Raw genomic sequence first — 16,168 nt, forward strand, 5'->3', positions numbered from 1 at the left:
CTCCTTGGCTGCAGCAGGCCACGCCTCATCGATCCGCTCGGCGCTCGGCTCCCCAGCCTGAGCGCCCTTCCTCCGGCGGCCGGCTCGGCCACCCTCAATCGAGCGGCCCATCGCATCGAACTGACGTCACGGGCCCGCCGGGGAGGGGGCCGGAAGTGACGTCGCCCGGCGGGAGGCTCGAAAGGAGCCGGAGCGGAGGGGCAAGATGGCGACCAAGGCCTTGGCCCAGTAGGTGCCCGGCGCTGGCGCGCTCGGTCGGTCGGGTTGACGGGGCGCGGACGCCGCGCCGACCACTGCGTCAGTGGGGTTTCTGGAGCCCTGACTGTGTGCGGAGCACTGGGCGAAGCGTTCGGAAGGGGCAGTTGGGCCCAAAAGAGGGAAAATCCCTGCCCAACCAAGGCCTCACAGGCTAAAGCGGGGAGACAGACAGCGGCGCAAGCGGACCGGCCTCGCGACCATCGAAATAGATCGAGAGCATCGCTGATATCTGCACGGCATTAATAAGAGCATTCATTCAGTCGTATTTTGGGAGCGCTGGCTGGGTGCGGAGCGCTTGGACGGAGCGCTTGGAAGGGACAGTTGGGCCCCAGACAGAGACGGTCCTTGCCCCATGAAGGGCTCACGGGCTAAAGGGGGGAGACAGACAGGGAAGCAAAACAAGGAGTCAGGCATCGGGACTATCAAATAAATGGAATAATAGATATCTGCACGTCATTAATAAAATCATTCAGTCGTATTTTTGGAGCGCTGACTGGGTGCGGAGCATTGGACGAAGCGCTTGAAGGGACAGTTGGGCCCCAGGCAGAGACGGTCCCTGCCCCAAGAAGGGCTCACGGGCTAAAGGGGGGGCGACAGGGAAACAAAACAAGCAGTCAGGCATCGGTACTATCAAATAAATAGAATAATAGACATCTGCCCATCATTAATAAAATCATTCAGTCGTATTTTTGGAGCGCTGACTGGGTGCGGAGCGCTGGACGAAGCACTTGGAAGGGACAGTTGGGCCCCAGAGAGAGAAAATCTGTGCCCCATGAAGGGCTCACGGGCTAAAGGGGGGAGACAGGGAAACAAAACAAGGAGTCAGGCATCGGGACTATCAAATAAATAGAATCATAGATATCTGCACATCATTAATAAAATCATTCAGTCGTCTTTACGGAGCGCTGACTGGGTGCGGAGCGCTTGGACGAAGCGCTTGGAAAGTCCAGTTGGGCCCCAGACACGGTCCCTGCCCCATGAAGGGCTCAAGGGCTAAAGGGGGGAGACAGGGAAACAAAACAAGCAGTCAGGCATCGGTACTCTCAAATAAATAGAATAATAGATATCTGCACATCATTAATAAAGTCATTCGGTTGTATTTTTGGAGCGCTGACTGGGTGCGGAGCATTGGACGAAGCGCTTGAAGGGACAGTTGGGCCCCAGGCAGAGACGGTCCCTGCCCCATGAAGGGCTCACGGGCTAAAGGGGGGGCGACAGGGAAACAAAACAAGTAGGCATCGGTACTATCAAATAAATAGAATCATAGATATCTGCACATCATTAATAAAATCATTCAGTCGTCTTTACGGAGCGCTGACTGGGTGCGGAGCGCTGGACGAAGCGCTTGGAAAGTCCAGTTGGGCCCCAGACACGGTCCCTGCCCCATGAAGGGCTCACGGGCTAAAGGGGGGAGACAGGGAAACGAAACAAGGAGTCAGGCATCGGTACTATCAAATAAATAGAATAATAGACATCTGCACATCATTAATAAAATCATTCAGTCATCTTTATGGAGCGCTGACTGGGTGCGGAGCGCTGGACGAAGCGCTTGGAAAGTCCAGTTGGGCCCCAGACACGGTCCCTGCCCCATGAAGGGCTCAAGGGCTAAAGGGGGGAGACAGACAGGGAAACAAAACAAGCAGTCAGGCATCAGTACCATCAAAATAAATCAATAGAACCATAGCTATCTACACATCATTAATACAATCATTCATTCATTTAATCATATTTATCGAGAGCTTACTATGTGCAGAGCACTGGACTAAGCGCTTGGAAGCTCCAATTGGGCAACAGAGAGAGACCGTCCCTGCCCAGAGACGGACTCACAGGCTAAAGCGGGGAGACAGCAAAACAAAAGAAGCAGACAGGCATCAATACCATCAAAATAGATCAATAGAACCATAGGTAAATGCACATCATTAATAAATAGAGCAATAAATAATATCTACAAATCTGCACAAGTGCTGCGGGGAGGGGAAGGGGGTAGAGCAGAGGGAGGGAGTCGGGGGAATGGGGAGGAGGAGCGGAGGGAAAGGAAGGGCTCAATCTGGGAAGGCTTCCTGGAGGCCTTACGTGGCTACTGATCCTCACCTTCAGCTCTTGTGCAAAGACGTTTATTACGCAGTCGATGCTTTACGATGTATTTATTGAAGGCGCATCTCCTCCTATTGAGCAACAATACTGAGACTGTCGCTTCCTACCGAGAAGGCTCGGTGGAAAGAGCGCGGCCTTGGGAGTCACAGGGTGTGGGTTCGAATTCCGACCCCGCCACTGATCGGCTGTGTGACCCCCAGTTCTTAGAACAGTCCTCAGCACATAGTAAGGGCTTAACAAATACCAACATTATTATTGAGGGTTGTCAGTTGCCACAGGTTCTGATGGTAAAGCAGGGATATTTCCTCCTGGGTAAAAAAATTGCTGTTTCTAAGAAAAAAAATTAAATACCCTCTTCTTCCTGGAAAAGGCTTGACCTGAATTTGTGCTTGTTGAGATATTAAATCGGTAAATGCAAATGTCTGAAATTCACTTCAACAGGATTGTGCCCCATACGAAGGCGGATACATCCATTTCATTTTAATGATCTATCTGAACTGATTTATCTTTCAGGCAGCTTGGATTAATTAGGAAAAAATCTGCCACTCCAGCTAACCAGAAAAATCAGGGTAGGAGTAAATCAAGTAAGTAGAGTGCTTAATTTCTACATTTGATGTCATTACATCTTAAACTCCAGGAAGCACTGACATTTTGGTCTGTTGCAGAGCAATTGTTCGACTATTTAATCGTTATTGACTTTGAGTCAACATGTTGGAATGATGGGAAGCACCACTACAGCCAGGAAATAAGTAAGCATGAATGAATCAATAGTTAAAAAATTGAGTCGATTTGCGTTGGCATAGAAAAAGTCATCTGAATGATAGAAGTTTTAATTTTGCAAGGAAAAGTGATTCTAATCAAGAGGTTAGATTCTTTAGATTCAAATTTAACCAATGCCAGTACTTTTCTAAACAGTATAGACTTTGGTTGTGATTTTGCCTAATTAGCTTTATTCAAATCAGGGCTCTCAAGGCAACCCTAAGTATGTCAACAATGAATAATAGATGAATCTACCAAGAACTTTAAAAAAACCCAACAAACCTAGAAAAACAAATATACCGAGCAAATACTTTTACCAAAAAAGAGTCCGTTCCAGGATTTATTCAGCTTTCACCTCTAATGGGTTAAAATGCCACTGTAGTCTTCTTCTCTGCATACAGAAAGCACTCTATAAAACCACTGATTGATTTTTCACTTTTGTATATTTCATGCTATCTGTCCTTAGATACACCGAGTTCTAATTCATAAGATTGTATACCGGATGATAGAGGTGCATTTTGAAATTGAAAATTTTAAAAACTATTTATTTCAAGGACTCTCGATAATAAGCATCCTCTTTAATTAGTTGAATTTCCAGCCGTCTTGTTAAACACGTCAACTGGAGAGATTGAGTCTGAATTCCAATGCTACGTTCAACCACAGGAGCATCCAATTCTTTCCGAATTCTGCATTGAACTGACAGGCATAAAACAGGTAAGCCAGAGATGAAAAGAACATCAGAGCCCCCTATGTAATTTAAGGAGAGAAAGCAAACTACAAATGTCTGTTGCTATGCCCTCTGAGTAAATCCCATAAAAACCTGGCTGAGCATTCTAGAAAATAGAAATTAAGACGTCAAGAAACACAATTTTTCTTTAATCCAAGGATTTCAAAACCTTCTTTACGTTTGGATGCGATGGATATTCTTAGCCGTGAGGCCACTGACGATGATGAATGGCCCCCTGTGGACTGTCAGCTCCTGGTGGGCATGAATGTGTCTACCGATTCTTTTGTATTGTACTCTCCCAAGGGCTTAGTACAGTGCTCTGCACATAATAAGTGTCCAGTAAATACCTCTGATTGATCGATGTGTGCAGCGTGCCAGAAAAGAACCCAATACGTGACCGAAGATCCCTTCGGCAGCAAGAGTGCACACGCCAAGCGAGCCTTTCGTTTTGCTTTTATGGTATTTGTTAAGCGCTTACTCTGTGCCGAATTCTACTCCCTCCTGCTTAAACAGTGAGCCCCATGTGGGCGGGGGACTGTGTCCAACCTGATACATTTTTATCGACCCCAGCCCTTAGAACAGTGCTTGACACAGAGTAAATGCTTAAATGCCGTTAAAAAAAAATACTGAACAAAGCGCTGGGGTAGTTGCAAACTAATCAGGTTGGACACAGTCCATGTCCCATATGGGGCTTGCAGTCTTATTCCCCATTTTACAGATGAGGTAACTGAGGCACAGAGAAGTTAAGTGACTTGCCCGGAGTCACATAGCACATAAGTGGTGGAGCTGGGATTAGAACCTATAGCCGTCTGACACCCAGGCCCGTGCTTTATCTACTAGGAAGCAGCGTGGCTCAGTGGAGAGAGCCCGGGCTTGGGAGTCAGAGGTCAAGGGTTCGAATTCCGGATCTGCCACTTGTCAGCTGTGTGACTGTGGGCAAGTCACTTCACTTCTCTGTGCCTCAGTTACCTCATCTGTAAAATGGGGATGAAGACTGTGAGCCCCACCTGGGACAACCTGATTCCCTTGTGTCTACCCCAGCGCTTAGAACAGTGCTCTGCACATAGTAAGCGCTTAACAAATACCAACATTATTACTAGGACACAGTTGCTGCTCATTGGTTTACTGGATTGGCAGTTTGCAGCACCTGGTTTGTTTTCAATTCTGTCGCTCTTCAACACAAGCCTTCCAGAAACCTTTGAATGAAAAGAGCTTACCCCATCCCTGATGGCACAACACGAAAATGACTGATGAATTTATTCTCACAGTATTCTTTTAAAAATTAGGTCAAGTTTCGTGAGCCCATCATTGGGCAGGGATCGTCTCTATCTGCTGCCGAATTGTACATCCCAAGCGCTTAGTACAGTGCTCTGCACATAATAAGCGCTCAATAAATACGATTGAATGAATGAATTAAAGTCACGGTAGATTGAAGCCCAAAGACATCTAAGAGACCTTATTCCAATTAAAGGATGAAGCATAGGATTCGGAGCTCGTTTAACTGATCTTATATATTAATCAATTGTATTTATTGAGCACTTACTGTTCATTCAATCATATTTATTGAGCGCTTACTTTGTGCAAAGCACTGAATTAAGCGCTTGGGAGAGTACAATATAACGGAGTTGTTAGACATGTTCTCTGCCCACAGTGAGCTTATTTGCATGAGATTCATTATTGCTTTCACTTCAGGCTCAAGTGGATGAAGGCGTTCCGCTGAAGATTTGCCTATCTCAGTTCTGTAAGTGGATTCAGATGATTCAACAGAAGAAGAAAATTATTTTTGCTCCAGGGATTTCAAACCCTGCAACCTCAGAAGTCAAATCGTGTGCATTTGTTACTTGGTCAGGTAAGAAAACACGTAGTTTCTGGCTTCTGACATGTGTTTTTTTTTATGGTCTCTGTTAAGCATTTACTATGTGCCAGGCACTGTACAAAGCAGTGGGGTAGATACAAGGTTGGAGACGGTCAGTGTCTCACATGGGGCTCAATCTTAATCCCCATTTTACAGATGCGGTAACTGAGGCACAGAGAAGTGAAGTGACTTACCCGAGGTCACTCGGCGGGCGAGTGGTGGAACCGGGACTAAAACCCAGGTCCTTCTGACTTCCAGGCCTGTGCTCTATCCACTAGACCACACTGTTTCTCCAGCTTAACTGGGCTCGATAAGCTCAGGCGGATACTATTCAGATTTCCCAGGAGTGGACATTAACTGAAAGCTTTTTCTAATTCTGTAACCACTTTCTATTCAGTTCATGTTTTTAATTACATTCATGGGCTTCATGAGCCAGAAAAAAAGATTGGCATGTAGTAGATCTGTACTTGAAATTATTGACCACTGCATTTTTTAACTCACCATGATGAGATATATCCTCAGGGACCTCGTTTTAACTTCAGGGATGCCCTCAGATTCTCTGTATATCATGGCCCTGTGATGCCAAGGAAAAGGTAATTGGACGAGCACCTTTTCAGAGCCGGTGGCCATTCTCTTAAATATTCTAGAAGTGTGTTATTCTGCTTTACAGGCCTCTTTTTAGCGTTCTGAACCCTTGTCCAGAGGGCCAGAACTAAGATCGGCTATTTAGCGTAGACTGTAAGCTCGCTGTGGGCATGGGATATGTGTACCAACAGTTCTCTGCACATAGTAAGCACTCAATAAATACCACAGATTGATTGATCGATTGAGAAATATCCTTGATTGAGTGTATCCTCACTAGATCATTAGATGGGTTACTTTAGTAGAAAATTGTGTGAATCTTCTCTGCTCAATATCAATTTAGTTTGTTAGATCACTTTTCCCCTTTCCATCTTCTACAGAGACTGAATAATGACTATTTAAGAAATGCCCTCCTTCTTGAATATTCTGTAAGCCTTAGGGCTTGGACACACTAGAAATGCCGGTCACGAAACAAATGTCCTTCTAGGCAGCCGTGATAAATGCCCAAATTGCATTTTCAAGGGTCAACTGAGGCATAAATGATCTGACCTAATAGCCAAAAAAGGATGACCAGGTGACTAATTTTCCTAATTTTTATAATTCCCCAGCATTTTATTTGGAGAAGATAGATATTTAAATGAAGCTCCTGAAAGTGGAAATAAAAATAGCTAGGTGATCTAACTTTGTTTTATTTTTTACTCTACCTTGTGCAGACTGGGATCTGGGAGTCTGTTTGGAATACGAGTGTAAAAGGAAGCAACTACGAAAACCTGAGATCTTGAATTCTTGGATCGATCTCAGGGCAACTTACAAGGTAAAAGCTTTCACAGAAGGTGAAAACTTATTATTCATGTTTCACCCCTTCTTCACTACTTCACAGTTATAGTGCTTCAATGTCTACACCTGAAAATCGTCCCCATCGAGGTTTGTTAATTATCTATAAAGCACACTTCAAATCGGGGGGGGGGGAGACAGGGGACTAAAATTGGGAATTCTAGAAGTAGGTTAATAATACTTTCTCATCACCCAAATCAAATGCCTATTTACGTCTCTTTGTCCGATTAGCTTTTCTACATGAGGAAGCCAAAAGGGCTAAGCGGCGCTTTGCAAGATCTAGGATTAAAGTTCTCGGGACAAGAGCATTCTGGTGAGTAGAACATGAAAGCCTATTTATTCCCAGCGATAACCGAAATGCCGAGAGAGCGCGGGCCTGGGGGACACAGGACCTGCGGTCTAATCCCGGCCCCGCCACTTGTCTGCGGTGTGGCTTTGGGCAAGTCACTTCACTTCCTCATCTGCAAAATGGGGATTAGATCCTACGCTCGCCTACGTAGGCTGAGAGCCCCACATGGAATAAGGATTGTGCCCAGCCTGATGATCTTGTACCTACCCCAGGGATTACTACGGCGCTCGACACATACTGGGCGCGTAACATGTACCGTAGTTATTATTAAAGGAGATCTTAGATTGCCTGGTTTCGATAGCATTAACGTAGGAAAGGAGCTCCGCAAGGCGTCTTGTCAGATAAGGCGCCGGGCATCGTGTGCTGACAGACCGATCCGCCGGCAGCCTGTCGGTTGCCCGCGAGCCTCACTGACACTGCCCGGAGTGCTGCCGGGCTTTCCTCCGTCCCGCCCTCTGGTTCGGGGAGGATCTCCTGGAGGGCTGGGATGGTTCTGATTAGCTCGGGACCCTGGGATTTCCTCTCATCAGCCGCAGCCACTTTCTCTGAGTCTCTCCGGCCCCCGCAAACTGCCCTCGTCTATCCGGAGGGGGCTCCCCAGGCAGGGAACAGGCCAGGCCCGCACCCCGCCGTGTCCTAGAGTAGGTTCTCCCCAGCTCTCATCAACCCCGGGGAAGGCTGGGGAAAGGGGGCTTTCCCCAAGTGAAGCCAGAGTTGTGGAGTTTTAGGGAACGTGGCAGCCCTTCAGCCCCGTGACAGCCTTGGAGCAGTCGATGGGGCGCCCGGCAACTGCTTTTGCCGCCTTTGGTAAGGTAATACTGCCATCTAATGGTTTTTAACGAAGAAATTAGGGAAAGAAACAAAGAAACAAAGCAATCTCCAGCGTGGTGAACAGGGGATCAGGAGGATGATCACCGACCGGAGCGTTTTGGTATAGATGAAGGCCAAAAGACTGAAGTGTCCAAGGACGATTGTTCCTTCAAGATACCGATCAAATTTCAGTGCTCTTTCCCGCTTCACTAGGTCCAACTGGGAGGTCTCAGGCTCCTGTGATATCGATCCGGCAATTTACCCGAACGCCAAATTTTTGCTTAAAAAGAAACAACCCCAAAGAAGATGAGAGGGCATAAATACGTTCCCACTAACCTTTCGTTTCGCTGGTCCCGTGTTCCTTCATAGTAATATTCTGTTGGTCGGTATTTGACTTTTCCTCATGCAGGACTGGACGACTCCAGGAATACCGCCCATCTGGCTTGGAGAATGATCGGGGATGGTTGCATAATGAAAATCACTAAATCTCTGAACACGGTGAGTAAGGTTTTCTACCCACCTGTTTTTCTCTTGTCTCGTATCTAAGCAGCCAAGGGTTCAGTGAAAAATAGACCGACATTTGAAACGTGCAGTTACTTTAAGATTTGCTCTATCACAAGATATTCTCTTGCGATTCTGACCGGCCAGTTTCAAAAGCTCTTGGATGATTTGTCTGCGGAACTCACAGGTGCAGCCGAAGAAGAATTCCAGTTGCCTTGCTAAAGCTTTAACTGTGAACCAGGACAGAGAGACTGCTAGATTCAAGAGCGGAGTGCACGCTCCAAGCCCGGATGGGGTTTGGGTCAGCGACTCCTTGGGTGACGAAGAACCTAAATTTGGTAAAAATAATGTAAGTCCTAACGGAAGAGTTCGGAGAGGGATCGCCTATTCCCCAAAGTCCCATCGAGATCCGCCATTCTGCAACGTCAAGACGGGGAAATACGATGAAGTTCCAAGTCCTTTATCCTTTCACATTAATGCACCCTCCGCTCCTTCCGGAAAGTTGCAGCCCGCTGACTCGAGTTCCCCGACGATCTTTCAGAATCGAATTAAAATTGGACATCTCACATCTACTCCCAAGTATAATTCTTCTGCCCTCGGTTCAGAGTTAGTGCTGGTGCCTACCACCGTTTCAGTCGCTGGCAACATCTCTGATTCGGATATAAATCTTAGTCCTGATTCTTTGTCTGCGTTGGCTAACTGGGAAGATATAGCTTTAATGCCAGACTCGCAAGTCATTAAAAATTCAGACTCTGGGCAAACCCCAGATGACTCAAATCAGGGGACTTCATCGAGCCCTGAGAAGACCTCGGTGGTTTCAAAGGAGTCTGCAGGGGCGAATTATAAGAACTCTGACAACTTGGGAATGACAGTCAATTGTGAGACCCCTCAATCCGTTGCCTATAAAAGCCCTCTTACAACTATTTATAACGTGAAAAAAGCCAAGAACCAGACACTAAATGGAATGACCTTTAAGTTACCTAAAACAAAGGCAAATGATTTGGGCCTTTTACCAAATCTCTCCAAATCAGAGAATCAATCTCCTGTCTACGAACTTTCTAAAAGGAAACCTTCCAGTCCCCAAGCCTTCCCACCGGCTAAAAAGCAGTCCTTCACTCTTCACGAAGAGCAAGTTTCATCGACCGATGGCCCCCGGACACCGGGAGGCCGTAGCGCTCGTAAAGTGCCCCCTTCTGTCCTGTCTTCCATCATAAATCTCCAGGAGCCTCGGAAGACCCCGCGTGTCAGAATGACACCTCCCTTATGTAATTGTGGCCGGAGGGCTAAGAGGCTCGTCGTTTCTAATAACGGTCCAAATCGTGGAAGAGCCTTCTACAGTTGTCCCGTGGGGAAATCCAAAGGAAATGGAAAGAGCTGCAGTTACTTCAAGTGGGAAAAGACCCTTCAAAAGGAGAGAGCCAACGGCTCTATTTTGTCTCTCTCCACCACCGGGTTCGGTGTCAGTTCTCCTGCAACAAGCCTCAATTCTTCAGGAAGTTTACAGTTTACTCCTAAAAAAAGCTTAGGGCTCCGGCCTTCTATGAGGACGTGAGTTGCATGTCTTTCCTGCACAATATTGCTCTTCACTAAACTTCATAAAAATGAGAGGCACCCAGCAGACGGCTTCACGACGACTTCAATTCGCCTCCCGTGTGGTCGGAGGGATGTCCCTGAGCTGCTTTCGTCTGGAAAATGGAAGCCGGTTAGCTCTGAAATGATGGAGAAAAATTCCGGAAACTAGTTGGAACAAGGAATTGCCGGTAAAGACTTCTAGTTTCAACTCCAACTCTGGGCCAACTTAGTCCGCGATTGAAGCTAGATTTTCCACCTTAAAATCTGAGGGGGGTAAAAGGTGTCTCCCGGGTAAAAGGCATCTGCCATCCACGAGCATGAGCCAGTCTGGACCAGGCCAGGCTCGCACGCTCTGTTCGACTCCCCAGACCTCCCTTTGAAGACCGGATCGGGCTCGGGGCACTGAGATTCAGTGGATAGCTGAGTTAACGACCGACCCGGAATCACCTTCCACATACGGTTGGCTGTTCCAGTAGGTAACTAGGTAACTGGAACAGCCCACCAGAACAACCCGTGTGTGAGAAGAGCGGTGTGTGATAGCATCCCTTAGATGTAACCTCGGACCCACAGGTGAACGAATCTAGCCCCACTTGGCTCCAGGCTAGACCCAGACAGTAAGATGGAACAGTGAAATTTTAGCTCGTGCCAAAATTTTAGATCCTGGGTATACCGCCTTTTCGATTGTGCTGGGTGTGCGTGGTGATTTTAAGAATTTGCTGCCTGGGCACAATCTTCCGGAGGCACCCCGAAATCATCCAGTTGGGCACTATTGTGTTGCAACCCCCGGGTGGGAAGCGTGGTTTTAAGGCACTCTGAATATCCTGAATACGGAGATAATTATTGGTCACTATTTCATATATTAGATGTATTGATTTTTTCTTTAACCGACTCATAAACAGTCGGATTACCAAGATATCTGTGTCATGAAGCTACCAAGAAATGTTTTGTACGATCCGGGTTTGCGACTCTAGATATTTTACGGTAATGCCGCACGGTACCTATGTTTTCATTCTTAAAATCAGAATTTGAATCAGTGAAATTTTTAAAGCACATTTTTTATTAATAAAATAAACGTATAACTGATGACGGTGCTTATTTTTATTTTTTAAAGGTGGTAACTCACTGACTGATGTACTTCTTTAATGTATAGTAAGCTAAAAGTTACGGGACCAATTTCCAGGTTTTCATCAGGAAAATCTAGCAGTTTTATGCAAAAAGAGCCGGACTAAATTGCAACCCATTCACTCTCTCTGAATTGAAGTTTAAAATCCCAATACCTTACGTATTGTCAGAATATTAGAAAATGGTAGTTATATTCAAGCAGTGATTTACAGAGTGAATAGTAACAGAAAATATTTCAGTAGTTCAGCTTTGCGCTCGGGTTGCTCTTTTCATTAAACAATTGCAGATGCCAAGAACTCCGAAAGAAGGGATGAAGAAAATAAATGAAGCCACCTGGGGTCAGGTAGCGTACAGGCAGTGTATACAATGAGTGTATATTAAGATAAAGAGTTTATGATTGCAGAACGAAACCTTTCATTGGCAGAGAGGAGCAGTTTTGTTGCAGACATACTCCTAAAATACATTCGTTTTTCTTACATTTCATTTTTCTCCCAGTTGTCAGCACTGTTACGAACCGAACCCTGAGAACATTTTGGATGCTAAAATGCCAATGCAGTTATTGAATAATCCATATTGTTTTGAAATACCAATATCTAGTATTGCTTTAAAATACATTTTAACTCTGTAAAGTCTTTAGCCCAATATTGCAGGCCACTGCCTCTCGATCTCACCTTGCCATAATTTGGGGTTTCCAAAAATACCTCGTTTCTTCAGGTGCCCTAAAAAGATGAAGTCCTAGGCAGAACCTACAAAATGAGTCTAAACTCTTCCCCATTCTCTTTTCCGTAGTTCATTTCTTCTTATCTTTCCACTTATGGTCTTTGGCAACTCTTTAATGAATTCCACCTATTGGGGTTGAGAAACAAATATACAATTCTAAATTATACTTAACAGAAGTAAAATGGGTTAAACAAGTAAATTTACACATAGGTACGTTTTAAGGGACTCATGTTGCGTTTTAGGATATCGCTGTGGTGAACTCTATGGTTCCTATCCTGTTTTCTTCTATGAATCTGGCAAACTGTAAGGTGATTTTGGTGCCCTTTTTTTTGGGTAATCTCAAATATTGCACTTTGAATACTTGCCTTTCTGGGATACTTGTAGGGTGCGGTACTTTTCTTGACATGCTCCTGTAGCTCATTTGTCAGTTTTTCTGGATCGTGTGACACGTATTCAGGAGACAGAACAACGAAGGCTTTTACCACCTAAAATAAACATTTGAAAGCATCAAGAGAATATGCAATCTTTTTATGCCCTTACAGGTTTATCTTGTTTGTGTCTCCTGGTGCATCGGGACTGTGCCTCTTTAGTAGAAACTACCTGAACCCTCAGCCGCTTGCCGGGAATGTTAAGGCTGTAGCTTTCTCTCCTTTTTAGTTCCTGCCTGTCTTCCCAGTTGGCTTTTTTTCCAGCTGGTTCTTACTCTTCCTGCTCTGGGTTTTTTGACGCCGCTTCTCTCTCTGGACTCCGATTTGAGGCTGCCCGCGTTCCATTCATTCGTCGTCTTTTCCTTAATCTCCTCCCCTTCTCTATGGAGTCACAACACCTCGCTGGTATTCAAGATTTTGGTCCTTGAACGGTCAGTTGGCCAACTGATGTTTTTGATGCAAATGATCTAGGTGTAATCAGTCTATTTGAGTGTTTACTGTGTGCAGACCTCTATACTAAGCGCTTCGGAGAGTACAGTTCGACAGAGGTGGTAGACACGTTCCCTGCCTGCAAGAAACTTCCAGTCTAGAGAGGACCTTAGACCTTACAGTCTATTATAAGATTCTGGTACTATCAGCCCCAACCCAACTTCTGCACTAGCAGAAAACCTGGAGCGAGCCAGATGTGTACGGTTAGTCGACATCAATTAAATTGGACTCTCTCTTATAATAATAATGATGGTATTTGTTAAGCACTTACTATGTGCAAAGCACTGTTCTAAGCGCTGGGGGCGGGATACAAGGTGATCAGGTTGTCCGACGTGAGCTCACAGTCAATCCCCATTTTACAGATGAGGTAACTGAAGCACAGAGAAGTTAAGTGACTTGCCCAAAGTCACACAGCTGACTAGTGGCGGAGCCGGGATTAGAACCCGTGCTCCCAAGCCCGTGCTCTTTCCGCTGAGCCACGCTGCTTCTCTTATCTGCAATTCCATGTCCTTTCCTTCAGTCGTATTTTTTGAGTGCTCATTGTGTGCAGAGCACTGTACTAAGCGCTTGAGAAGTACAATTCAGCAACAAATAGAGACAATCCCTGCCCACAGTGGGCTCACAGTCAAGAAGGGAAGTCCTGTCCTGTGGCAACCACGGTGCAATGCTGAATAATAATAATGGTACTTATTAAGCGCTTACTCTGTGCCAGGCACTGTACTAAGCGCTGAATCTCAGCCAACTAGCTTCCGGTGGGGCAGAAGAGGTAGTTACTTTGACCTGGGCCCTCTTCTCCCTTTAAGAGGGCTCCTGGGCACTGCTGAATCATTTTGAAGTCTATGGGTCACTCTTTGAGTCACTCTTTGATTTAGAGCAACAGCAAATAGATTGCTTGAGTAATTCTGCTCTATCAATCGTACTCATTGAGCGCTTCTGTGTGCAGAGCACCCGTACTAAGTGTTTGGGAGAGTGCAATACAACAGAGGTAGTAGACATGTTCCCTGCCCACTTTGAGCTTAGAGTCTAGAGGGGGAGACAGTCATTAATAAAAATAAATTATGGATATGTACGTTAGTGCTGCGGGAGGGGTGAATAAAAGGTGCGATTCCAACGCAGAAGGGAGTGGGAAAAGAGGAAATGAGGGCTTAGTCAGGGAAGCCCTCCTGGAGGAGATGTGCCTGCATTAAGGCTTTGACTGGGGAGAGTGATTGGCAGCCTTGAAGAGGGAGGGCGGTCTAGGCCAAAGAGTCAGATGCTTCTGAGAAATGCTAGTTGACTTTTTGCCCCTGTATTGCGTAAATTCAAAGTATGAGCTGACTCAATTCCTTCACCTCTCCTCTGATGGGGTCTGGGCTGCTGACAACAGCTGATTCTATTACCGCCGGATGCTCAATCAGGGCACTTTCTACTTCAAAAGGTCCAATTCGGTATCTAAGGCGAGAAAAAAAAATTAGAAGAATTCAAAGAATGTACAGTATCTAGAGGGGATCGTGGCAAAAGACCGATTCCCGACAGCCTACACCAAACGAATACAAGCAAGAAGAATAGAAATTACCCAGAAGATAGGATGATATCATCCGTTCTTCCAAGAAACCAGAAATATCCATCTTCATCCATATATCCCCTGTCCCCAGTGATATAGAAGTCCCCACGTAGGGTCGAAGCAGTTTTTTGGGGATCATCCTGGAAAATATTAAAGTGCATTTTATTAAGTTAGTTCTTTGAATTCTTAATTTGCTATGTGGAAGAGAAATGCTGTGGATGCTTGAATTTTGGTCACGATGAATCCCCATGAAATGTGTTAAAAAATCATCTCTCAACACAGCTGAACGATGCTCAGTTCCTGGAAACTCCTGCACAAGCAGCGGAAGTTTCCAACAAACCCCAACCTCTAGATTGGGGTGAAAACCAGTCCCGAACACCTTGGTGGAGAAGGAGCAGGAGAACTACAGAGAGTCAGTAGGATTTTCTTTTATCAACATGAAGGGAAAATCTTAGTACAGATTAGTATAGCGTACAGGTCTTTTTTTTTTTAATAACTACAGATTACAGAAGAGGGAGAACATAAAGTTACATATGATCCCAAAACTACATTAGCTATCTCCCCCCACCAAGCCAAAAAATAACAAAATGGACTTATTTTTCTTCTAGTCTCTCCAATGCTCAGTTCACCACGTAATGGGAGTGCTCATGAGCCATTCAAGAGGTAACTGTGAAATGCCTTTACAAATTCTTGCTCTGGTTTGTAATAACCATTAAGTCCCACAGCATTTTTTCCATTGCGCATTGCTTAGTCTCCATCATACAGACTTTTTGCAATGTGCTCCTATTGACCTATGTCTTTTTTCTTCCCTAAATTGTGTGATAGAGTAGAAAATCTCAACCCATATTCGACAACCTAAATTAACCTAAAACACGTCCACAGTTAACCTCTAAATTCTACATTTCCCTTGGACTGAGGTGGTTAGTGACTTAAAAGATGCACAAACTCATGTCATAAAAGTTTCCTCTTTACCACATAGTGGGTGAAAAGAAAAGGTCTGCGGGGGTGAGCTCGGATGGCAATGTCTCCTTCTTCTCCAGGAGGCAGAATGTTGCCATTTTTATCTACGATCTTAAACAAAACAAAAATAGCCCGTTAGTTCGTCTTTTCGATCCCCGCCCGCTTCCGTAAGGCGGAATCCCAAAACCTTAGGAGGATTGACGTTATTTGAGTGAATGTCTCCCTTCAGATGTCACAAGTAGAGAAATCCACTTCAAGCTTCTTTCCTGTAAAAGCCTATTTTAGCCTGGTGTCCCTGTGGAGAAGGGTAGTGGGGGAACATTTTAGCCAAATGGTGAGCAAGCATTGAAATAAGGAATAAGGAAAACCCCTTATCCCATTTTAACAATAGTAATAGCATTTGAGGGGCCACCAGATATGCTGCACTGAATAAACACCCGGGAAGCCCAAAGCAAAGAATTGACGTGTTCCCTGCCCCAAAAGGGATTTTAAACTCTAATGGGGGAGGCAGGCATAAAATTATCAACGAAGATAAACTCTGTAAAGAAGCACTGTGGCCTAAGGG

At 45.3% G+C, this 16,168-nt stretch overlaps 3 protein-coding genes across 11 annotated transcripts in view; 1 reads left to right on the forward strand and 2 right to left on the reverse strand.

Moving 5' to 3' along the window:
- REXO5 (RNA exonuclease 5) overlaps positions 1-138 on the reverse strand; it is a 37,988-nt gene extending 37,850 nt beyond the window's left edge. The window contains exon 1 of the mRNA XM_007657573.2: positions 1-138. The gene's annotated coding sequence lies outside the window, so the exon portion shown is untranslated.
- ERI2 (ERI1 exoribonuclease family member 2) lies at positions 134-11,424 on the forward strand. Of its 2 annotated transcripts, XM_007657598.3 has the most exons (9): positions 134-228; positions 2,866-2,936; positions 3,018-3,101; positions 3,698-3,825; positions 5,531-5,687; positions 6,989-7,089; positions 7,341-7,422; positions 8,678-8,766; positions 8,957-11,424. In XM_007657598.3, exons 1-9 carry the CDS (start codon positions 206-208, stop codon positions 10,319-10,321), a joined length of 2,100 nt encoding a protein of 699 aa, XP_007655788.1. In that variant the 5' UTR covers positions 134-205; the 3' UTR covers positions 10,322-11,424. The 2 variants fall into 2 exon arrangements, with proteins under 2 accessions (XP_007655788.1, XP_039767031.1); XM_039911097.1 differs by lacking the exons at positions 134-228; positions 2,866-2,936 and having other exon boundaries at positions 3,036-3,101; positions 3,578-3,825.
- The window catches only part of LOC100077223 (acyl-coenzyme A synthetase ACSM3, mitochondrial), a 24,470-nt gene continuing 19,696 nt past the window's right edge, over positions 11,395-16,168 (reverse strand). For 6 of the 8 annotated variants that reach the window (XM_039911103.1, XM_039911101.1, XM_039911099.1 and 3 more), the window contains 5 exons: positions 15,616-15,714; positions 14,656-14,783; positions 14,432-14,531; positions 12,549-12,668; positions 11,395-12,309 (listed from right to left, as the gene is read on the reverse strand). In XM_039911103.1, the coding sequence (XP_039767037.1) occupies positions 12,223-12,309; positions 12,549-12,668; positions 14,432-14,531; positions 14,656-14,783; positions 15,616-15,714 (534 nt within the window). In that variant the 3' untranslated portion in view covers positions 11,395-12,222. The remainder of the gene's footprint in view (positions 12,310-12,548; positions 12,669-14,431; positions 14,532-14,655; positions 14,784-15,615; positions 15,715-16,168) is intronic. The other 2 variants (XM_039911104.1, XM_039911102.1) reach the window with 1 other exon arrangement.

Source organism: Ornithorhynchus anatinus, chromosome 2 (genome assembly GCF_004115215.2).
Source record: "Ornithorhynchus anatinus isolate Pmale09 chromosome 2, mOrnAna1.pri.v4, whole genome shotgun sequence".
NCBI lineage: Eukaryota > Metazoa > Chordata > Mammalia > Monotremata > Ornithorhynchidae > Ornithorhynchus > Ornithorhynchus anatinus.

Bases quoted from the DNA above. Each gene is read 5' to 3' on its own strand.
- ERI2 (XM_007657598.3), top strand. From the start codon at position 206: ATGGCGACCAAGGCCTTGGCCCA. The intron at 2,937-3,017 runs GTAAGTAGAGTG...GGTCTGTTGCAG, and splicing joins TCAGGGTAGGAGTAAATCAA to AGCAATTGTTCGACTATTTA. The intron at 3,102-3,697 runs GTAAGCATGAAT...CTCTTTAATTAG, and splicing joins CCACTACAGCCAGGAAATAA to TTGAATTTCCAGCCGTCTTG.